Here is a 24,470-nt window from a genome sequence, read left to right as displayed (position 1 = left end):
TTACCTTTTTTTTAAACCTACAAACTTTATTCAAACTACAACATTACAAACACAAAACACACATAGAGCTACAACTAAAACCAAAAACCACCATAATATGTGGCAACAAAACCGTGAGAAGCAGTCATTACGACCACCTCTCTATTACACAGTATTGCACGTCAAATTAAAACTTGATAAAACTTTTTATCAAACAAGGGAAAAACTAAAGTGGACCAGATTAGAGCTAGATAAAAAAAATTAAAACATTATCAACCACTCGCGCGATCCCCTGGGGAGCCCACAGTTCCCTGAACTCGGCCACAGTCCACTTGGACACTGCATGTTCCCGTTCCAACTCCGCACGGGCCCGGACATATCCCCGAAAGGCAGGAAAGCAGTCAGCTGTCCCCACGCCCTCAACCTGGGGCTGAAATCCAACCAGAATTTGAGGAGCAGCCCCTTCAGGTGGGCAAAAAGGGTCTGCAACCTCACACATTCAACAAACCTCATGTCATCCTCACCAGGATAAGAATGCTTTGGGGTGAAAATTATGTGTCTTTCATCTCCAGAAAGCTGGTGCAGCCTCTCTTTCATCCAGATCTGCCCATCGTGTGGTTTAACAGAAAGCTCATGATGTTTTTTCTACATATATTTTACTCCTTATTAGACCCTTATTTAAGGCAGAGATCACGTTTGTAGGTAACCAAGGGAACCAAGGGTCCAGTGCAGGAATGTTCTGATCCATGTGCTAAGTCTCGTAATCTTTCACTCACCTCATCTCTCTTTCTATCCCCAGGATTGAAAGGAGATGATTTCCTTGTCCTGGGCGTACAAAATGGAAGGGTGGTTTACAGCTTTAATTTGGGATCTGGCACCTGCGTGATTGTCAGTGAGCCATTGGACCAACTCCTCGAGATGCACGTTGTCCACTTGGGAAGATTTCTCAGAACTGGATGGCTGAAGGTTGGTAACAAGGTGATGAAGAGAAGAGAGGAAGCATCTGGTCAAAATCATCAAATAGTTGGCTCCTCTCAGAACCTACAAATTCAAGCAGAGCGTTCTGAAAGTATCCAAATTACTTAAGAAGAGTAGTGTGGTTACAAGATTGGGTGTTAGTCAAGAGCTCTTGGCCAGTCACATGCTTCATTTGTTCTTGAATGTGATGGACCCTGAGAGAGATACAGAAGTATACCAAGCCTTATTGTGAGATAGTGATGGACCAAGTGATTGGGATATGGTTAACACGAAGAAAAAATGTCTTCTTTTGCACCAACTTCAGACTCTTAAATGGGTCTCTCACTGGCAAAAGATAATGGTTTTACACTGTTTTTAATCTGTACTTTTCTCTATACTCTGCACACTGTAACGTTATGCCCTCCATTGTTGTTTATTTATTTGTGATTGTATTATCTGTGATATGAATTGACTAGTCTGGACGGCACATAAAAAAAGTTTTCCTCTATACTTGGTACACATGACAATAAACAATGCTTCCAATTCAAACAGTGAAAATGTTCCATGGCATCTGAACAGTTTGGAATGCCTGAAATATTTGTTAGACATTTACTCCCACTGTTCAAAATGACCCGGAGGTGTAGGTTAATGGGGTGTAAATTGGGCAGTTCAGATTCATGAGCCAAAATGGCCTATTACCGAACTATATGTCTAAATTTTTTTTAATTTAAAAACTGTGTAATATTGGTGAAACAAGGTGCATGCGGCAAAGTGCTAAAACCATAATGGAGCACAAGTCGATCTTGCAGGTCAGTGGCAATGATGCTTCCTTTCCTGGCAAGCTGAACACCTTCAATGCATGGTTCGATGTGGAAAACAACATGAATGCCAAAGAATGCCCCATCCCTCCTGAAGAACAGGACCCTGCATAGCCACAGCTGAGGTGAACCCACACAAAGCAGCAAGATCAGATAATATACCTGGTCAGTTGCTGAGAGACTGTGCAGTCCAGCTGACTTAGGATCTATAAGACCTCTACAATATCTCACTCCACCAGTCCATTGTCCCCACAGGATTCAAGGCAGCCACCATCATCCCAGTGCCCAGGAGAGCAACGTTAGCTGGACTAAATGACAACTGTCCAGTGGCACTGACCTCCACGATCGTGAGGTGCTTTGAGTGACTGGTAATGGAGTGCATCAAAGCGCATCTACCAGCAACAATGGACTTACCCAAGTTGACTATCAGCCAAACTGATCCATATACGATGCAATAGCCCTGACCCTCCACTCTATCCTGACCCACTGAGAGAACAATGCCTCATATACCTGTTGTTCATTGACTTCAGCTCAGCATTCAACAAAATCATACCTCAGAAGCTGGTGGATGAAACCTTCGCTGGGTCTCAGTATCCCTCTCTGCAACTGGATCTTGGACTTCTTGATTAAAAGACCACAGTCGGTACAGGTTGGCAGCAAAACCTCAAGTCCCATCACACTGAGCACTGGTGCCCACAGGGCTGCATGCTCAGCCCACTACTGCTCAAGCTGCTGTACTGCCAGGTTCAGCCCCAAACGCATCATCAAGTTCACTGATGACACAAAGGAGGGTGTCACAATGGTCATCAGCAACAATGATGCATTGCATTAGAGGGGTTGAAAGGCGTGTTATACTGGTGCAGGTGTAACAATGTGGACAAGACAAAAGAGATGATTGTGGACTTCCACTGCCCACTACATATCAATGGCTCCGTCGTAGAAAGAGTGAGGAACACAAAGTTTCTTGGGGTCCATTTAAAGGACAACCTATCTTGGATTCACAACACCTCCTCATTAGTCAGGAAGGCGCAGCACCACTTACAGTTCCTAAGATTGGCTGAGGAGAGCGAGGCTACCCGCCACCATCCTAACAACGTTTTTCAGGAGCACATCAGAGAGTGTCCAAACTGGCTGCATCATGTGGTACGTTAGCTGTAAAGCGTCATATTGGAGGTTAGTAAAGGTTGGAGGTGACTAAAGCTATGTAGAAGATCACTTGAATCTATCAATAACATCTACAGGGAATGGTGTTTAAAGAGGGCTCAGACAAAAGGCAAAGGAGGAAAAACCCAACACCCAACCCCAACCAACCAATTTTCCCCTGCAACCGCTGCAACCGTGTCTGCCTGTCCCGCATCGGACTTGTCAGCCACAAACGAGCCTGCAGCTGACGTGGACATTTACCCCCTCCATAAATCTTCGTCCACGAAGCCAAGCCAAAGAAAAAAGAGAATCGTTGAGGACCCTTATCATGCAGTCCGCAGTATCTCTGAGACACTACCGGACTGCCAAATGGGAAACAGCTTCTTCCTGTGGATGGTGAGACTGTTGAACAACCCGTGAAACTCGTAAATTATTTTCATATTTATTTATTTTGGATTACTATGTATAGATCTCATTTGTGCGAAGGGTGTATTGTGTGTCTGTGTTTGTGTGGACTATGTCCTGGAGATGCACTGTATTATTGGGTTGTATTACAATCAGATAACAATAAATATGAACTTGAACTTCATGAGAATATATGATATTAACGATTCTCTCAGAGCAGCACAATTTCATATGGCTTCCCCCTCCCCCTCTCTCTTTCATTACTATTCGATTTGGGATGAGCTGTGAATTTGACTTTGGAAGTGTTAGCCACACAGATGGAACTTCTCTTACCTTTTGGTCTGAACAGTGATCCTAGAAGATCACATGTGCATGAGAAGAACAGACAACTTTGATGGCTCTCAAAGCTTCTCCTCGTAACATGTCTGAGGCTTTTCCAAACCAATTATTACAACGAGAGAGCAATTCCATTATCATAAGACAATCAGAATAGTAAAATGTTAACTAGATCTGATGAATGCATCAATACCTGTGTTCATGCGAAGGGAGCATCCTTGATCCAAGTAATATCATGGATAAAAAGGTTGAGGAAATAGCAAATGCTTCTAGCATCTAGACAGAGTAATTTAATGGGCTCTAGATGGGGTGGGAGAGAGGAGTGTCAGTGGTGGTGAAACAGGAATGGGTGATGGCAATGTGAGAAAAGCACACCAATGATTGGTGGTAGAACTTCAAAAGAAAGAAAGCAATTTGAGTCCTGACACGGGACTGGAAGGATCACATCGCCTTCAGTAACAGTTCTGAGTCTACAGTATTCACTCGAATGCCATGATTTAAATATATTTGTAAAAGTTATACCCAGTGACCTGGTCAAAGAGACAAACACCAATTGTGACCAGGAACTGGTGGCACTGCAGCATTCCCATGTAACTAAGCCTTGACTTATCAGGACCTCTGGTGGGCAAATGCCAGCACATCTGTCACTCCTCTCTGTCCCTCAAACTATGGATGGTCACAATGATAGAGTCCAGACTTGCCAGAATTCATCTCTACCACTTCATTCTGTGAAAAGAAGGACAATTCCATTCACCTTTCCAACGAAAGTGGAAACTTTTTGTTAATTGTTTTACTTTGTTGATGCTCTTATTGTCTCGCAGATTTTGATATGTTTCAAGGTTTTTAATTCATTAGAATAGCTCAAAGAATATTTACAAAGAACTGGGCAGCTTAACGCATGAAATTAACTTGGAGCCACTTGAAGATGTAAGCAAAGCCCTTGAGAAGGAGGGCGGGAGGGATGACTCATTTCAATTCTGTGGAGGTCCTGGAGAAGGGAGGAGCTTCTTTTGGGATCAGAACAGGTCAAGAGGGAGATTAGTAGGTTTCAAAACTGAGCTGAGTCAGGGTAAAATGATTTCCACTGACAGTAGGATTAGGAATCAGCAGACACAAACTTTGTATAAGTGAGAAGAAATCTTTCTCCCACCGTAAGTTTTTTATGATTGGATTCTTCTTTTCTTTATAAAATATTTTATTGAAATTTACATTATGCAAAATTGAACAGTATAATTATATACTATAATATACAATTAAAAAGATAAAGGAAAATATCAACAAGAAAAAAACCCAATGCTATGGATTAAATCACTGTATGGAAGGCAACAGTAGATAGATAAATGCACAGTTACAGCAGGGCCACAGTAAAAGCTCAGCAGCTTTGAGGAAAGAACAGGAAGTAAAATTAATCGAGTGATCTGTTTCAGGCATCAGTCTTCCCAAAAGAAGGATTGACATTTTAAGTAATTGGTAGACAATGCAAAACATGAATTGGCAACATGAGGCGCTGTAAAAATCTCACCAGGATTCTGGAATGTTGGAGGCTGCAAGGTTAAGATACAAAGGATGGTAATTGTGACTTTGCTGGTGGCTTCTGCTGTCATCCTACAAAATAATGTATTGAGGCACTGAGAGAACAATGTAATCTCTTGCAAGATCCAAAGTGGCGAGCATTGTGGTAAATTTGAATGTGCTCAAAAATTAGGTCATTAAAACTAAGCACGTAAATGGTTTGCATTAATTTTTTATGTACTGTTTGTTTGAAGGTGGACAACCGAAGAAATAAAACGTGCACTTCCCCTGGGACTTTAATGGGTCTCAATGTTTTCAGCCAGTTTTATGTGGGAGGTTACAGCGAGTACACCCCAGAACTTCTGCCAAATGGAACTCACTTCAGTGATGGTTTCCGAGGTAACCTCTTCTCACTCTTGTCATTGAACTTTGTAGGAGATCTGAACATAAATCGAGATAAAATGACCATTTGTCTTTACACAGCAGCTTGATGTTTTATTTGGCTGCAGAAATTTGATGATTTTTATTGAAGGTGTAGTTTAATCAATAAAACTGAGAACTAAATATCTGCTGAACAATGCAACAAAATAGAGAAGAGGCCATTTATCTCGAATCATGGCTCAAGGTGGCATTGATTCATTTTTGCAAGCTAACTTTTAGCGTTTTAGTCAAAACATTGACTTTACTGTAAGTAGTATTTCATGACTGGCTATTTTCTTGACAGGATCACAAAGTACAACCATCTCCTTAGTTTCCTTTGTTTAACTGTTATTGGCAGCCACTAATTCAATCACCAGCGGTCATGACGAAATAGAAACGAAATTAACAATTCCGCAGGTCAAGGACTGTGAGGAGAGGGGAAACTCAGTAGGTCAGAGAGCGTGAGGAGAGGAGAACAACTCAGCAGGTCAGAGATTGTGAGGAGTTTAATGTTTCAAGCAATTCTTTTTATTGGAGTTGTTCAGTAGGAGATACTTCGAGGGAAATTCATGAGAATGTGTGGTAATATGGGGATAATGCAGCAAAATAGAACAGCAGCAATTGTCCTGAAAAATGCTATAGCAGCAAAACACAATTGTGCTGGAGACTCTTCAGGCCACTCAGTGTAGGAAATAAAGGGTAACCTTATACTTTGGAACGCTGCCGTTGGAGGGCAGCAGCAATCATCAAGGATCCACACCATCCAGCATGCGGTCCTTGCTTGCTGCTGCCATCAGGGAAGAGGTCTAGGTGCCACAAGACTCGCACCACCAGGTTCAGGAACAGCTGCTACCCTCCACCATCACACTCCTCAACAGCAAATTCAATCAGGGACTCATTTTAGGATTCTTACTTTGCCTACTATTTATTACTGAATTATTTTCTTCATTATACAATCCGTTTGTTTACATTTCTTTCTTTCTTTACATTTCTCTCTTTTGTATACATATCAATTTCATGAGTAAAGTTTAGAGTTGCCAATAAGTAGGCATTCTGCCGAACTTGCAGGGAAAAGAATCTCGGGGTGATATGTGACTTCATGTATGTACTCAGACAATACATTTGAGCTTTGAATGGACATGAAGAAAATTACAGTAATCTTCCCGAATTTTATTTGGAGTCTGCTTCTGCTCATCTAGTGGACAGCCCTTGTCACCACATTACAAGCAGGAAGTGGAGACCTGAGGGGTTGCAGAAGAGGTCACCAGGAATTTGCATGGATTGGTGTGTATAGGCTAATTGGAGAGGTTGGGCAAATTCAAATTGCTTTTTTCAGAAACTTTGGAGGCTGAGGAACTACCTGATAGAGGTCTATAAATTGATAAGAGGCACAGTTTGGTTGATAGTCAGAGTCTTTTTCCCAGGGTGGGAATTGATACTCATTATCGATGACTCCAAAGGCTGAGGGAGGAACGATGGGCTTTAATACACATTAGATTTCAGCTGGCCCAACTCCATGTGCTGAAATGAATGGAAGGGGGTAGGGAGGTCGACCTTTATGGCCAGCACAAGGGGAGGGGTTACAGGGGATTGAATCATCAGTGGGCGGGTCAGCCACTTATACACAGAACAGCACAGAACCATATATACATATCACCACATTGATCCCCTCTTTAAAAAACAAGACCCAGTCTGAGAGATTCAGCCGGTCAGGTGGCTTCCTTTGCCCCTGTGACCTGCACAGAGCAGTGGTTTACTGGTCAGCTCCATTGCTGGTCTGGTGTCCTGAGGCGGGGGGGGGGGGGGGGGCAATGCTGTTGCCATAGGGGGTGGGGTTTGGTTGTCTGTGGGGGCAGTCGTGGTGGTCGGCTCAGCTGGCCGAGGGTCACGGGCATGTGGTGTGGGTGTGCTTGCGGGTGTCGCTATCCTGAACCAAGTCCCTGTGGGGAACAATGTGTGTGTGTGGAGTCCGGGAGTGGGTGGGTGTCTTCGGCACGCACCAGGTCCCGGTCAGGGACTGGGTCATAATGGCTGTTGGGGTACTGCACATCAGCATATTGCAGGTTAGCATGCAGGAGCTGCACCTCTTCCACCAATGGGTCAATCTTATGGACCCTCGCGTGTTTCCTCAGAAGGACCAGTCCTGGAGATGAGAGCCAGGGCAGCAGTGTGGTTCCAGTCGCCGACCTCCTGGGGAAGGAAAACACGCGTTCATGTGGAGTCATATTTGTAGCAGTGCATAGGAGGGATCGGATGGCATGGAGCGCCTCTGGCAGGATTTCCTGCCAGTGAGACATGCTAGGCCTTTTGACTTAAGGGCCAGGATCGCCTTCCAAACGGTGGCATTTTCTCGCTCCACCTGGCCATTTCCCCTGGGTTATAGCTTGTGGTCCTTCTAGTGGCTATGCCTCTAGTCATCAGGTACTGCTGCACCTCGTCACTCATGAATAAGGACCCTGATCACCATGGATATAGTCTGGGTACCCGAAGAGGGTGAATATGCTGTGGAGTCCCCTGATAACTGGCAGAGGTCATGTCGGGACAGGGTATGGCAAACAGGAATCTGGAGAATTCTTCTATGACGTTAAGGAAATAGACGTTCCTATTGGTCGAAGGCAGGGGACCCTTGAAATCAACACAGTCATTTGAAGGGGCATGTGGCCTTGAGGTGTGCCTTGTCAGGCCTGAAGAACTGCGGTTTACATTCCGCGCAGACTCGACAGTGTCTGATCAGGGACCCGACGTCCTCAATGGAGTACAGGTGGTTCCGGACTTTTATTAAGTGGAACAACCTCGTGATTTCAAGATGGAAGAGTCAAAATGGATGGACTGGAGGCTGTCGATGCATGCTGGCACACTTCTCCCGGGATAGGCATCTGGGGGATCATTGATTTTGCCTGGCTGGTACAGGATATCGTAGTTATAGGTGGAGAGTTTGATTCTCCACCTCAGGATTTTGTCATTCTTGATCTTACCCTGCAGTTTTGTTTTAAACATGAAGGCGATGGCCCTTTGGTCCATTGGCAGGGTAAATCTTTCCTGGCCAGGTAGTGATGCCAGTGGTGCACGGCCTCAACGATCACCTGTGCTTCCTTCTTGACTGGGGAGTGTCGTGTTTCGGGGCCGTGGAGGGCGCAGGAAAAGAATGCTACAGGCCTGCCCGCCTGGTTGAGAGTGGCAGCCAGTGTGAAGTAGGAGGCATCGCTCTCCACCTGGAATGGGATGGATTCGTCCACAGCGTGCATTGTGGCTTTACTTATGTCTCCTTTGATTTGGTCGAATGTCGCCCAGGCTTCTGCCAATAAGGGGAAGCTTGTAGACCTTACTAAGGGGTAGGCTTTATCGGCATAATTGGGCACCCATTTGGCATAGTAAGAAAACCCCAGGCACCGTTGCAGCATCTTGAAGTTGTGTGGTATCGGGAGCTCCATTTGGGGGCCTTGGGGTCAGGGGCAATGACCCTCTGTGCCACGACACATCCAAGGAGGGCCAGGCGAGTGGTACTAAACACACACTTCTCCTTGTTATGTCAGATTAAGGGACTTGGCCAGGTTTGCATCGTGGTCCTGCTGGTCATGGCCGCAGATGGTGACATTGTCAAAGTAGGGGAATGTCCCCATTAGTTTATGCCTGTCTATCATCCGATCCATCTCCCTCTGGAACACTGAGACCCTGTTGGTGACTCTAAAGGGCACCCTGAGGAAGTGATAGAGTCTCCCATCTGCTTCGAAGGCCGTGTATTTGCAGACCCCTGGGCGAAGGGGGAGTTGGTGGTACGCCAACTTCAGGTCAATTATGGAGTATACTTTGTACTGGGCTATTTTATTGACCATATCAGCTATCCGGGGGAGGAGATAAGCATCTAGCTGAGTGAAGCAGTTGACCATCTGGCTGTAAACGATCACCATACAGGGTTTGCTCCCGCCCCTGACCACCACGACTTGGGTCTCCTCGGGCTCGAACTGGGAGCTATGATCCCCTCCTCCAAGAGTCGCTGCACCTCGGATTTTATAAATGCCCTGTCCTCGGCACTATAGCGCCTGTTTTTCGTCGTGATGGGCCAGCAGTCCGGGGTCAGGTTCTCTAATAGTGATGGAGAGGATATGCGGAGAGCGGAGAGGCCACAGGCGGGGGCCGGCTGCAGGGGGGAGGGGGCAGTAAGTTGGGGGTAGTGTACTGTTATGGCCACTCCAAACGCTATCATCACATTCCTAAACTGGCTCTGGAAGTCAAGGCCCAGGAGTATCGGTGCACAGAGCTGCAGCATCACAAGTAAATGAAAGTGATCATAACATTCATCCCCCATCATTAATGGCACTACACAGTACCCCCTGATCTCAGCGGATTGGCCCTTTGCAGCCATAGAGTTGGTGCCGCTCATGGTTTCTGACAGAGAGAGAGAGTTTCCAGGTGGATGAAGCTCTCTGTGCTTCCACTGTCAAACAGACAGTTCGTTCTTTTCCCATTTACCTCGATCTCCATCATCGAGTGGGCGATCGGATGAGGGCTGTCTGGTTCAGTGTCATGGAGGCCAGGATCGGGTCATCGTCATCACTGTCAGAGGGGAAGCCTGACCAGTAAGATGGCGGCCTCCATGTTGACCACGCTGTCACATCGGTGGAAAAAGGAAGAAGGACATCATCCAGGAGGGTGGAGGAGACGTTAGGTAAGATGGAAACTCCCGAGTCATGCACGAGATCGAGCTGTTCAGGGCCGGATGTGACGTCAATGCCACACTGCTCACTCAGGAGGGTTTGGACTTGCAGACACGCTGGTAATGTCCCTTCTTCCCGCATCCCAAACAGATTGCCTCCTTAACTGGACAGAGTCGGGCTGCAAAAGTGGCACCTTGGGTGTCCGATCAGGCAGCGGTGGGGTCGTGGCTTGCTATCTTGAAGGCAGTCTGTGATGCCGGGTCCCAACAGGGTGGTGCCCTCAGTCTGCACGTGGAGGCCCCGTTCTTACAGGTGATCTCGTCGGTGTTGCATTGGGCAGAGTCAAGCTGGAAGGCTCTTTCCAAGGGCAGCTGGTCCTCCTCGAGCAGTTGCTGAAGAATGCAGTCAGACCACTCTCCAGCCATGCAGGTATCTCGGACCAGCTCCTCCACACACTGTGCTATGGACATGGAGGGGGGGGGCTGTAGACCAATCAACACTTCATTCATCCAGGGTCAGTAGAGATTGCAGAGCTCAGCCATGGGCTCTGGGTAGGTCGTGCAGCTCCGGATCGCCAGGTATGCTTGGTGGTCCACTCTAGCTTGCAGGACCTTGAGTTTCTTCTCATCAGAGTCCACCAGGCGCACTGCAACTTCAAGGGTTTGTGAAGCAGGTGATCCACTGCCTGTACCATTCAGCAGCTCCGGATGTTTGTGAATTGATTTCGAGTCGGTCTCAGCAGATTGTCCGTCCCATGTGGAAAATTAATGTGTATTAAATTGATACTCACTATCAATGACTCCAAAGGCTGAGTGAGGAACGATAGGCTTTAATGCACATTAGATTTCAGTGGGCCCAACTCCATGTGCTCGAAAGAATAGAAGGGGGTAGGGAGGTTGCCCTTTATGGCCAGGTCACGGGGGGGGGGGGGGGGGGGGGGTTACAGGGGATTGAGTCATCAGTGGGCGGGACAGCCACTTATACACAGGACAGCACAGAACAGTATATACATAACACCACCGAAATATCAAACACTAGATGGTGCAGTTATAAGATGTGTGTGATATAAATGTAACTTGCCATTTATCAACTCATGGGATTCCGGGCTGATAAATCATGAAGCATCTCATTAGTTAATCTATATCAGTGCCCTGAGGAACTCCTGCAGTGACCTCCTGGCTCTGGGACAACATAGCAAATCTTTTTTTGTGTGTGGTGCATACAGAACACAATAAAATGGGAGCAGTCAGCCTCACAGTCATGGCTGATCTATCCCAGGACTAAATATTCTTCTGTGCCAGTTCCTCATGGCCCTCAGTTCTCTGATCTTTCAAAAATACATCTACCTTATAAATGTGTGAACCTTTATTTCCCCTCATTTCAGACTCTTCCACTCTTGAAATGTCCTGAAATGGATCTTGCAGACCCCTTAGGTTTTCACATGTTTCAACAAGAAAGTCCGTGATTCTTCAAAGCTCGATGGAATATAAACTCAGCTTATTGTCATACAGCAACCCACACATTTGGCCTGGTGAGGGTGAATCTCTTTTGGCCTGTCTCCAATGTTTTTTTTTGGAAAGAGGACCAAACTGTATGAGTACTCGAGGTGTAGCTTTGCCTACATCCTGTACAATTGTATCGCAGCTTCCCTATTGGAAAAAAATGACCTATTTGCAATAAAGGCCAACGTGCGATTTGTCTTTCTAACCATTTTCTGTGGCTGCCAGCTAACCTTTGGCGATTCATGCACTCGAACACCTAGATTCCTCAGAACATCCTTCGCTTGTTGTATCTCCAGTTAGATAATAATCGACCTTTTGATGTTTCTCACTAAAGTACTTGGCCTCACACTTTTGCCAAGCATTTGCCCTCACACGCAATTTATTTATATCCTGTGGCAGTTATAACTTCCCTTTGATAATTGATCATGAGAATGAACTTATAATCATAATTACATTGTCCACATGTACCGAAATTCTTCCTTGCTATATCCAAACAGGTTCCACCTATTTTCATGTCTGTAATGGTATGGATTGTATATGCTAATTGGCTTGGGCTGGCCTGCCCCCTGATGACATTCTTACCTGGACTCCTCTCCTGGGACCCAGGCCATAAAGGTCAGGCCACCTTTCCCTTCCCTGCACTTCCCTAGTTTGAATCCGGGCCAGCTCAAGCCTTCTGTGCAATAAAGCCTATCGTTCCCCTCAAGTCTTTGTCATTGGGATTATTGGGGCAACTGATAGTGCCCAACAATGTCATTGGTGGGTTTGTATGCCCTCTCCTCTAGGTCATTCATACAAACAGTAAATAACTGAGGACCAGGAGCCAAGCCCTTAGTTCAATTGTCCCAACCTGAAAAAAGACTCATTTATCCAACTCGAGTTAAACAAAAAAATCTTCAAATTCTGTGATTGAAGTTCACACAAAAATGCTGGAGAAATTCAGAGTCACGCAGCGTTCTTTATATAGCACAGATAAAGGTGCATAACAACGCTTTGAGCTTGAGCCTTTCATCAAGGTATGAGCAAAATGGTGGGGGGGAGGGCAGGAGGAGAGGCACAAGCCAGAGGTCATAGGTCTTTATGAATGGGAGGGCACAAGAGAAAATCAGCTGAGGTGATGAGAGACGGGATAGCTCCCTGAATGGAGAGGGAAGGGTGTGGAGAGTTAGAGGAAAGGAGGAAGAGAGGGAGACAAAATGGAGACTGGGAAAGTCAATGTTAGTGCCATCCAGTTTGAGAGTGCCCAGATGGAATATTGGGTGTTGCTCCTCAAATTGATCATGAGATCATGGTCTGACATCTCGGCATGGGAGTGGGCCGCAGAATTGAATTGGATGGGCACTGGGACACCCCCACTATTGCTGTGGACTGAGTGAAAGTCTCATTGAAACAATCTCCCAGTCTATGTCCAGTCTCTCTGGTGTAGAGGAGGCTACAACTGAAGCACCGGAAGCAGTAGGATGGTGATGAGGGTGGAGGTGTGGGTGTAAGTGTATCGCTTCCTGCTATCACAGGGGATGATTAGTGGGAAGGGATGGGTGGACGAGGGAGTCATGGAGGCATGGTTCCCTGCAGAAAGCGGAGATGGGGCAAGAGGGGAAAATGTGTCTAGTGGTGGGATCGTGTTGTAGCTGATGGAAATTGTGCAGGATAATATGTTGGTTACGGTGGCTGGTGGGATGTAGGTGAAGACCAGGGTAATATTGTCCTTATTAAGTCTAGAGGCAAAGGCATTTCTGGGCCAATGTGTGGGAAATGGGTGAAGGGCTGAGTTGATAGCAGTAGTTGGGAAGCTACTTTTTGTTGTAAAAGGAGGAGCAAAGTGGATAAAGTTGATAAGGTCATTATGGATGCACCAATGTAGTTGTCGATGTAGCGGGAAAAGAATTGAAAAGCCTTGCCTGTGCAGGCTTGTAGCATGGATTGCTCTACATTGCCAACAAAAAGGCCACTATCCCTTTGACTGGGAAAAAGTGGGATGAGTCAAAGGAGAATTTATTGAGGGTGAAAACTGCCAGGCAGAGGAAATTGGTGGTGGAGGGGGAACTGATTGGGTCTATTGTTCAAAAACAAGCTAAGGGCTTGGGGGATGGAAGTGTAGAAAAATTAAACATCCATAGTGAAAATTATGCAGTTGATTTCAGAGAATTGGAAGTTGATAAAATGATGGACGGCATATTAGGTATCACGGATGTAGGTAGGAAGGGACTGGACCGGGACAAAAAAATGGAGGCCAGATAAGATAATACCAGTTCAGTAAGTGGAAACAATGGGTCTACCAGAACAATTGGGTTTGTGGATCTTGGGTAGGTGGTAGAATCAGGCAGTGTGGGTTGCTAAACAATGAGGTTGGAGGCTGTGGGAGGGAGATGGTATGTTGTTTGGTGGGGTAAGGGGTAAGTAAAGGAGTGTCTGAGAGCTGCCGTCTGGCTTCAGCAACTTGATCATGATCCCTCAACTGTGCATTAGCTTTTTACATGTCAAATGCCACTTGACAACAAGAATGCTGTTGGAGCCACCTATGAGAGGGCGATAAATGCTTGTTAACCTCAGCTCTCTGAAGGAGTGTCGTCGGGATGGGGGTGGGCTGAGTGGAATTACTGAGACCAGTCGAGAGAAAAGGAAAAAGAATGCTGGAACCATGAGATACAAAACACAGAAATTAGCAGAAATATGAAATAAATGAAAGAAAGTGCTGGTAAATATATCATGTGACATCAGAGAAGGACAGAAGCAGAGGTTATGTTGCAGTAGATGACTATTCAGAACTCTTGACAGGAACTTAAAAGGGAGCTTAATGTGAAGTCTTTGTCATCTGCATCAGTACTTGGCCAGTTCTGATGGAAGGTTTATGCAGGGTGGTTTGTCTTGAAAATATTCCCATGGACCTGAGGCCTTTAACCTCAATTTAAGATCTAATCTGTGAGGTGGCTCTCTGTCCATGCAGCCCTGGCTGCTGTGTGGATTTTAGTACTTGTCTCTGGAGTGGGATTTTCCATGCTCCTCTGTGTAGAGAACTGTGTGCTGAATTGGTTAATTCTGGGAAGTATTCCCCTTGTTTCCTCTACATCAGGGGTGTCAAACTCAAATTCACGGAGGGCAAAAATTAAAAACTTGGACTAAGTCGAGGGCCGAACTAAATATTTATTGAAAATTTTCAACAACATCTGCATGTTTTCTCTTCTTTCAACATATGTAATGTTAAACTTTAGGATATAACTTTAGGAGGATAATGTTACAGGTCAGGAGTAGGTAGCTCAAGTTCACCCTTTGCTTGACCTGAGGGAAACCTATTTGGTCCCTGTGGAGATGTAGTCAGCATTCACAGGCTGTGTCCATTTTGGCCTGCATCAGGACTCAGCATTTCCTGCTCACTCCTCAGGCTCTAGGCCTCTATTCACTCTCGACCCACCATCCCTCTACCTGACCAGTCCTTTACCCAACCTCTACTCACCCCTCACTCCACTCGCTCTGCCTCTACCCACCCCATCCTATACACGCCCCTCTACTGCCTCTCCCCTCAACCTGTTCCTCCCTCTACCCGTCTCTCACCCTCTAATCACCCCTCCCATACTCGCCCTGCCCCTCCCCTTTTACCTCTTCCCTATCCACCCCTCCTTCTACTCATCCCTCCCTCTAACTGCCCCTCGCACCACCATAACTTCCCCTGCCCATTACTCCTCACCTACACCCTCTGCCCACCCCTGCTTACCCACCCACTCAGGCCCAGCGCGCTGCCGATCAGCCTTTGCGGACAGCCACCATCTCTCTCTTCACGTGCAGGGCCGAACCAGCCGTCCCTGGGGTCCGCGCGGGTGCAAGCGCTGAAGGCCATGGCGACCGGGAGAAGTGCTCTCGCGCTGTGGAAGGGCCGTCCGGTGCCAGTCGCGCGGGGCTCGCGCTGCCCGGGGGCCGTGCGCAGCCTGCCATGCTCGTCGCGCCGACAGAAAATCACAGACGCTCGCCCATCCGCCGCACTGCTCGACAGGTGGGAGAAGTGACTGGTTGTGCGGGGAGCCTTCCAACCGGCTTGCCAGCTGATGACATCGACAGACTTCTCGTGTTACAATTTCTCGTGTTACAATGGGGAAGGATGTGCAATGAAGGGGGAGGATGGTGGGGGTGACATTACCAAAAAACAGCATCGGCTCTCGCTGCAGGGCGGGCCACCTCTAATACATTTTTGAAATGATCTTGCAGGCCAAATATAATTATATCGCGGGCCAAATTTGGCCCGCGGGCCAGAGTTTGACATGTGTGCTCTACATCCATAAGAGGAAATATGCTCAGATCTCTACGAATGTTTGGTCTTCAAACCAACTTTCTGTAAGTTGTCCTTATAATATAATCCTTAAGGTAAAACCAGCTTTGAGATTCTCAATTCTCTATCAAATTTTTCAGGAATATGAACATTTAATTTGATTGCAAAACATAACCAATGTAAGTGTGCTTTCTTTAACCAGTAAAACAATTGTCAAAATGAGACTTTTATTTTGCACTGTTTGTTGCAGGTTGTATTTATGAGTTGGTGGTTCGGACGGACAAGGACAGAAAGTTTAGAATGCCTGGCATTCCAGTGGGACGTCCTAACGTGGGCCGGAATGTGGGCCAGTGCAGAGTTTCGTTGTGTGATCAGATGAAGTGTAGGAATGGGGGTACATGTGTGGACAAAGCTTCTACCACCTAGTAAGTACTGCATGTACCCGAGAATTGTTTGAAATATGAACTTGTTTGTGAAAGGGGAGAGCTCTGCCAGTTTTTGCAAAGTTGCACCCACATTCTTGCACAGTCAGTGCACGAGATTGTGCCGGTTCAGACCGCCTTCATTTTCAGCCTCCTTTTAACAAAGACCTGCAATGGAGAGCAGCAAAGCTGAAGGGATCTTCATCAGAACCCTGAAAACAAGGATTCATATATTTTAAATTGCAGAGAGGGGGAGGTGGAAAGAACGGGGGTTGGAGAGGTATGACAGGACAGAGATCCAAGTCTTTTTCTTTTCTTTTTCAATCTTTTTATTATTATTATAATTTATAAACACATACAGTTCAAAGAGATATAAAAAATACGAGATCCAAGTCATCAAGGCTGAGTGAGGGCCCACAATCAACCTTCGACCCTTTAGTCCACACCCATCCATCATGCCCCCGTCCCACTTTACCATGCTCCCCCCCACCCCTCAGCTCTCCCCAGATTCTATCGCTCACGTCTGCACCAGTGGCAATTGACATTTAACCCCACAATCCACATGTTCCTGTGATGTGGAAAGAAACCACAATGCTTGGCTGGATCACAGGGAAAACATGCAAATTCCACAGACAGTGAGTGGAGGTTGGGGTTCATCCCTGGTTGCTGGCACCATGAGACAGCAAGTCCAGTGGACCCCAAAAAACGAGTCACATTGAAGTGGAAATGTCCAGCTACAGCTGCGGGAGGAACAAAAAAATAGGGAATCACCTCTTTGTTTTCCAGATCACTACAACATTACTCAAAAAAAATGAATGGCACTGCCACCTGCTGGGCACCAGGGGTGAACAGGTAGCGGAATCCTCTGTAGGATTCATCACCTTGTCCTAATGCCAGAGCTCTGTACTGGCTTCAAATGGCCTGTTAAAGGAGCAGACTGTGTTGTTACTTAAAATCCTGCAACACAGGGTCTGAACCAAAGGTGGCGACGCCTGTGCTGGTAGTGGCCTTGAGGGGTTGCAGACTCCAGGGGAGCAGTGGACTAGTGCAGGGTACCAGAAATGGGGATAACACCCCCCCCCCACCCCAATGAGGAGAAGCATAGGAGATGACCCTACAGGTCGGTGACCACAGCAGCAGGCTAGCAAGGTGCTCAGCAGCCAGTTGATGGACCCTCACAGGCTGTGGGCTCTGACGACTTGCAGTCTATAGATCCACGCAGGCTGCAGGTTGCTGGAGTCTGGCTCATGGGAACCAGGATTCTAGAGAGTGTTGAGGGCAAGAAGGGTTCCCAAAGGGCCTCAGGCACTGAAGTCATCCTGACCATATAAAAAGTTTGGATCTGGATTGCAACAGATAGAATAGGGACCTTTGCGGCTGCAGAGGCTGTGGGAGCACTGGAGGTGAATCCACAGACGCACAATGACTCTGAAAGGACTCTTTCTCTTACTGTAAGGGGCACCAGGCAATAGTGATGGCGACTCTTTAACTTACGGCAGACTAGAGGAAATTTCATTTTCCATTTTATTTCATGACCATAACGTTGTCTTGTATCCTGAATAAACTCAAGGAGCAGCATCTCATCTCTCCACGGAGGTCCACCCCAAGATTTCAGCACCCTTGCTCGGCATTCCATACCTTGAGGTTGTGGCTCCGAGAGAACAGTGGACCAGTGCAGGGCATCAAAGCGGGAGAACATTCCCCAGCCCCTCCTCCCCTACCCCACTGAGAAGAAGGAGCCTGGGAGAGGACTCTACAGGTAGGGGACCTCAGCAGAGGACCAGTGCAGGGCTTGGCAAAAGAAGGACTCACACCAGGCCGCAGCATAGTGACCAGCTTCTGGGAACCAGTTATGGGAAGGAAATCCGTGAGGGTGTCAATGGCAAACAGGGCTTGCAAAGGACCTTAGGTGGTGACAGGTTCTGAATCATATTTGGTTTGGAACCAGGAGTTGTGGAGGGGGTCTCGGACATGGAGCTCTCAAGGTTCACAGCTGGACTAGACAGGAGGCCGTGCAACTGCAGAGTTACGGAGAGTAGGAGGCAGCTGCAGAGGAGGAGTTAAACAAGAAAGTCTGCAGACACTGCAATTGTAGTTTATACGAAAATGCCGGAGAAACTCAGAAAGTCATTCAGCATTCTTTATGTAGATAAAGGTACATAACCAACATTTGGACCTGAGCCTTTCACCAAGGTATGAGTAAAAAGCAGGCAGGTGCCTGAGTAGAACAGTGGAAGGGGGGGTGGTGGGGTCACAGGCCCACAGAGGTCATAGTTGGATCTAGGTGGGTGGGCAGAAGAGAAAAAAGCTGAGGTGACAGGTTGAGGAAGGGATCGTTCTCTGAATGGAGATGAAAGGGAGTGGAGAGCTGGAGGAAAGGAGACGGAGAGAGGAGTAAATCACAAAAATCTGGAGACACTGGTAGAAGTAAAAACACAAAACGCTGGAGAAACTCAGCAGGTCAGACAGTGACCTTTATGTAGCAAAGGTAAACATACAGAACCAGCGTTTCGGGATAGAGCCCTTCATCAAGGTATGAGAGAATGTCGGTAGACATCCGTAGAAGTAAATCATGAAAATCTGTAGGCACCATGGTGGAAGTAAACACATAGGAAGAGAGAGACCAGGGGACGGGCCTAATGGAAAATAGAGGTCAATATTAATGCCTTCTGGTTAGAGAATGCCCAGATAGAATATTAAGTGTTACTCAGAGGAGGAAGTGGTTCTCGCGAGCTGGCCCTAGCAGCCCATGGATTGGTGTGAGCCCTTCGTCCACCAAGCCCCTTGCTGGCCTACTGCTGAGGACCCCTACCCTGTTGGGTCCTCTCCCAGGCTTTCCTTCTCAGTGGGGTAAGGAGGGGGTGGGGGGTGTCCCTGTACCAGTCCACTGCTTCAGAGGAGATCTGAGGAAAACTCCTTCCGCCCTGAGGATGGTTGGATTCTAGAACATACTGTGTGAGTAGCTGGTGGAGGCAGGGACTCCCACAACATTTAAAAAATCATCTGCATGAACCCTTTCATTGCCAGAGCGTAGAATGCCCCTGATCTATTAGTAGAGAGATAGGTACATGACAGACAGAATGGAAACATGGGCTGCAGGAAAAAAAACACTGAAATGCAGGAGGAACTCAGCCAATTTCCCAGTGTCCATCGGAGGTAAATATCTATCACTGACGTTTGTTCAACATATAAGCAAAAAGCAAGAAGGTATCTGAATAAAGACTGAAGAATGGCAGGGGCTGGAGAACAAATCAATAGCCAAAATGTCTTGCCAGTAATTGGATATGATAAGAGGAAAAGTAAGGATTATTTTGGCTCTGTGAAGGAAGACAGAGGAAAAAGGGAAGAGAGAGCACACTGGGGGAAGGCGATGGGAGAAGAAGAAGGGAAGCAGGGGGTTTAATGAAAACCAGAGAAGTTGATGTTAATGCTATCTGGTTGGAGGGTGCCTGGACAGAAGATGAGGTGTTATTCCTCCAATCTGCGGGTGGTCTCAATCTGGCAGTCCATGAGACCATGGACAGACATGTCCTGTTTCTGAGCTGGATGGCTCCATATCTCTAAATATGTCTGATGCTGAACAACTGTGTCATATTGTGTTTGCTTATTCTGAAGCTGAGGCATTTGTTTTTTGAAATGCAGCTGTCAGTGTGCCCCAGGGTGGAAGGGAGTGTTTTGCACAGAGACTATCAATGTGTGTGATCCTGAGCACAAGCCTCCACACCAGTGTGCCCCCGGATCTCTCTGCATCACATTGCCTGAGGGTTACACCTGCCGTTGTCCTTTGGGCACCACGGGGATCCTCTGTGACAAAGGTAAGTCCACTCGACACACACTAAAACTGTCATCAATCAATGCTGAAAGGCATTTTATGGGCCCAGAGGACCCCGAAACCCAGCAGCATCAGAAATTCATCAAGACAAATAGTTACTTAAACAAAAGTTACTTTTAATTTTCTTTAAATGTTAAAACAGGATCAAACTTTAACTTATTACTATTAACAACTTAACTCTCTTCTAATTCTAAGCACACGTGTATGTAATGTGTCTCAGTTCAAAAAAGTTCTTTGATTCACAGTCCACTCTCACTTCTCACTCCTTCAAGTTCAGGCAATTCTTATACTGTGCACAGAATTTAATATTTATGAATTTTCACCAAACTCTGGGGCTTAAATGGTTACCGCTCAGGAAGGTTCTTCTTGGTTTCAGAGAGAGGTTTGCTGCCTGTTGGACACACACAAACTGATTCCCTTCAATCAGCCACTTCTGTGTCTTGTCAAAGAAACTTGCCCCATCGGGGTTTTCCAAATGATAACCTCTTCTTCTTTAGATAAACAGAGTTCCTTTTGTTTCCCTTATTTCAGGTGAAACACTCTAGCCAGCCATTTCCTCTTGAATGGACCACAAGGGTTTTCAACAAGCTGGACTCAGAACTCGCAACTTGTCTTCAAAGTGGGGTTTCAACAAGCTACCAGCTTGTCATGACTGCAGAAACCAGTTCTCTCTCTCTCTCTCTCTCTCTCTCTCTCGGAGAAAGCCTGTTTGGTCTCCCTCTGCTTGCAAAACTACATGACCTTCTTAGAACAGCAAACTACATTCAGACAGATTGCAGTGCCAGACCCAAACTTCTAAGTCCATTCGTCTGTTGCTTTCAAAACAATAATCTATTTACACCTGCTTTTAAAATTCTTTAGCAAAGCAGTCTCTTTGTTTTATTGTCTTTGCAAAGGCTCTCGGTGCCTGCATGACTCACCTTCAGCAAAGCTCTGGCATTTTAAATAAGATCTGTTTGTGTTTGTTTGTGACAATCTATCTCCTTCAAAAACATATCTATGCACAATTTAAAATATATAATCTATCGCGGGTGGTATTTATTTCACATCATTAAACAATACAAAATCTTCTGGAAGAACTCAGCATCAGCAGGAGAAAATGAATGGTCGACTCTTCAACAGGACTGGAGGGGAGATAGCCAGTGTAATGAGGAAAGGTGGGAGGGATTGGACAGGGGCTAGTGGGGCACAGGTAAAGGATAATGACAGAGCCAGTTGATTATTGGCAGATGCCAGCAAAGGGAGAAAGAGGCAAAAAAAACAAAGGGGTTAGGTGGGGCAAGATGAGTCACACAGAGTGGGGTGGGTGACAAGTGGAGGCATCCTTCATGTAGCAAGATGCCAAAACTGCTCATAATATTTCAGGAGTGGCCTTACCAAGGTATGGCACAGCTTTAACATGATGTCCAACTCATGCAGTCATTACCCTGAATGTGAATGCCAAAGGGCCAAATGATTTTGTTGCCAACCCATCTTTCCATATAATCACTTTTTCTGAAGCACCTTCTTTTCTCAGCGGACATGGCTTCCCTTCTACAGGGCTTAATCAAGCCATCTCCCCTCAAAAATCAAAAGCTCTTGTGTACCCCCTGTTTAAGTGTCCTCCATTACTGTTTCTGAGATACATGTAAGGTGCCATGTTCTCTGTTGTATGTACTATGTGATCTACCACCAAAATAATTCAGGAGACTAGTGCTCTGTGAGCTGCTCAATGGGATTGGGTGAGGTGAGGCAAGTGGTACATTGGGCTGGTTTTGCAAGTACAGTCAAAGGTGGAATGAAAACAGCAAGAACTTGAAGTAATATTGCACAACCACAACTGCCACAGGGGAAATCAAAAAGGATAGAAAATCAGCCATGGTGGGGGAATAATGGGGTGGACTCCATAGGTTGAATTCCTAAATCTCATGGTCTTATAGGAAGCTATATATCTCCACAGCTCTAGGTAGTCTTCCTGCTCCAGTCAGAGAGCCATCCATATCCCACACCAACCGAGTTATTATGACAGTGCAATATGGAGATGCATCCACCAGTGGCAAAGTCTTGAAAAAGGAGACGTAGTTTCACTTAAAACTGAGGGACATAGAAATTTGCTCTCGCAGAAAGTTGCGAATTTCTAGAATCTCTACCCCCAAGAGTTGAAGAGCCCAGCTCAATTGCAGTACTTAAAGTGGAGGTGGATGATTTTCTGACAAATTTGTGTGGCCCAGAGGAAGAGTTGAGGGGCAGGCAGGGGAGGGTAGGTCTCAGCCACAATCATGTGGAATGGTGGGCAGCTGTGAAGGGTTGTGAGTCAACTCCTGCTCCTTCAACCCTGTGTTCTTGTGTTCTGATGGTGTCAGAAATAGTGCATTTAGATTTTAATGTGAAACCAACTTTGAGAGAGAGAGAGAGAGAGAGAGAGAGAGAGAGAGAGAGGATAGAACAGAAGAAATAGGAGCAGGAGTCAGACATCTGGCCCGTTGAATCTGCTTCATCAATCTGTATCATGTCAACATGGTAGATTTGGCCATGGTCTCAGCTCCACCTATCTGCCCTTTTTATTAATATAATTTTTAAAATTTAGAACATACAGCACAGTAACATTTTGGCCCATGAGTCCATGCCACCAAATTTGCACCCTATTTACCTATATCTCTGGTACATTTCAAATGGTGGGAGGAAACTGGAACCCCAGGGGAAAACCCACGCAGACACGGTGAGAACATAGAAACTCCTCACAGACAGCTGGATTCGAACTCTGGTCCTGATTGCTGGTGCTGTAAAGGTGTTGTGCTAACCACTACACCAAGCGTACCACCCCTTAAATCCCTGACTTTACATTATCTAAATCTCCTCCACACTCTGGAATTCTCTGCTGAAGAAGAGCTGCCTCATTGAAAATAGTTGTGGCACAAAGTTTCACTACTCTCTGGGAGAAGCAGTTCCACCTCATTTCTGTCTTAAATATACTCCCCTGAATATTGAGGCTATGTCCCAAGGTTCTAGTCTCATCTACCAATGAAAACAACATTCCTGTTTTGATTTTATCTTTCCTTTCATGATTTTTTTCTGTTTATATCAGATCCTCTTTCGTTCTTCTAACCTCTCGTGACTATAGCAACTAAATCTCTCCACATAGATGACTGCCTCATCTCCAAAATCAACTGGTGAACCACCATACCACATCCAGGTCCAATATATCCCATCTAAAGTAAGGAGACCAGAACTGCAGTAAGGAGGCCATAATAAACTATCGAAAGAGGGTGATTGCCAATATCTTTAGCAATACTTATCTTCAAGCAACAGTTTTTAAATTGATTATCTAATAGGTGGACCATTCAGAGCATACTTGCTGGATGCATCATAACATGGTATGGGAGCTGCTTGGTTCAAGATCAGGAACAAGCTACAGAAGGTGGTGAATGCAGCTCTTAACGTAACACAAATCCCTCCCCTCCATCTACATCTCCCATTGCCTCGGAAAGGCAGCCATCACACCTCGGACACACTCTCATGTGGGAGAAAGCTCAGTATGGATCCCTTATGCTTAAAAGATGAAAGTTTATTCAGGAGCTGCTGGGAAGAAACTGCCTTTCAGCCTCTTGGTGTGAGCTTTCACACTCTTAGACCTTCTCCCTCTGGGAGAAAGGAGATGAGAGTGTGACCGGAATATGGCTGGTCTTTCACTATGTTGGTTACCTTTCTGACAGACTGGGCTGAATGTAGTATCAGCAAATTCTGCTCCAGCAACTTGTACACATTCCCAGCTGAAGGCGCAAGGATACAGTGGCAGGGATGCTTGCATTTGGAAAACTCTGTCTGCTTTTCCAGATGGATAGGGCAGTGTTTTAGTGAGGAACAGGCGAGCATTTTACCCTTCCCTGGCCTCATTTATCCCTCAAACAGTGCCATTATTTGCTCATTATCACATTTGCTCATTCAGGATATTGCTCTGTTCAAATCGGCTGCAATGTTTACCCCAACAGTGGCTGTACTCAAGAATACCATATTAGCTGTAATGTGGTTTGGCACGTCTAGCAGCTGTGAGAGGCAAAATGGAAACGAGACCATTAAAACATGCACGCACTCAGATCTGAAGTATTGTGTAGATGTGTTAAATATAGCACTGCAGGGTCAGCCGCCTAAGGAGGTTTATTTAATTCTATTCCTGCAGTCATTTCTGGGAATGGATGGAGAAAGGAGGCTGCTCCACCCAATCCAGCCTCTGGATTACCAACATTTGAGC

At 46.1% G+C, this 24,470-nt stretch overlaps 2 protein-coding genes across 6 annotated transcripts in view; both read left to right on the top strand.

The window, feature by feature from the left end:
• Positions 1-1,479, top strand: part of eys (eyes shut homolog) — a 986,043-nt gene extending 984,564 nt beyond the window's left edge. Inside the window, exon 35 of the mRNA XM_069886108.1 lies at positions 779-1,479. Coding sequence (XP_069742209.1) covers positions 779-1,065 — 287 coding nt within the window. The 3' untranslated portion in view covers positions 1,066-1,479. The remainder of the gene's footprint in view (positions 1-778) is intronic.
• Positions 1,480-2,132: 653 nt separating this feature from the next.
• The window catches only part of LOC138736489 (protein eyes shut homolog), a 42,829-nt gene continuing 20,491 nt past the window's right edge, over positions 2,133-24,470 (top strand). The window contains exons 1-4 of one of the 5 annotated variants that reach the window (XM_069886114.1): positions 2,133-2,897; positions 5,405-5,549; positions 16,239-16,413; positions 20,053-20,225. In XM_069886114.1, the coding sequence (XP_069742215.1) occupies positions 2,646-2,897; positions 5,405-5,549; positions 16,239-16,413; positions 20,053-20,225 (745 nt within the window). In that variant the 5' untranslated portion in view covers positions 2,133-2,645. The other 4 variants (XM_069886109.1, XM_069886112.1, XM_069886110.1 and 1 more) reach the window with 4 other exon arrangements.

This window comes from Narcine bancroftii, chromosome 6 (assembly GCF_036971445.1).
Source record: "Narcine bancroftii isolate sNarBan1 chromosome 6, sNarBan1.hap1, whole genome shotgun sequence".
Lineage (NCBI taxonomy): Eukaryota > Metazoa > Chordata > Chondrichthyes > Torpediniformes > Narcinidae > Narcine > Narcine bancroftii.
The sequence above is the reverse complement of the archived record's forward strand: the minus strand, read 5'-3'. Positions and strand labels throughout refer to the sequence as shown.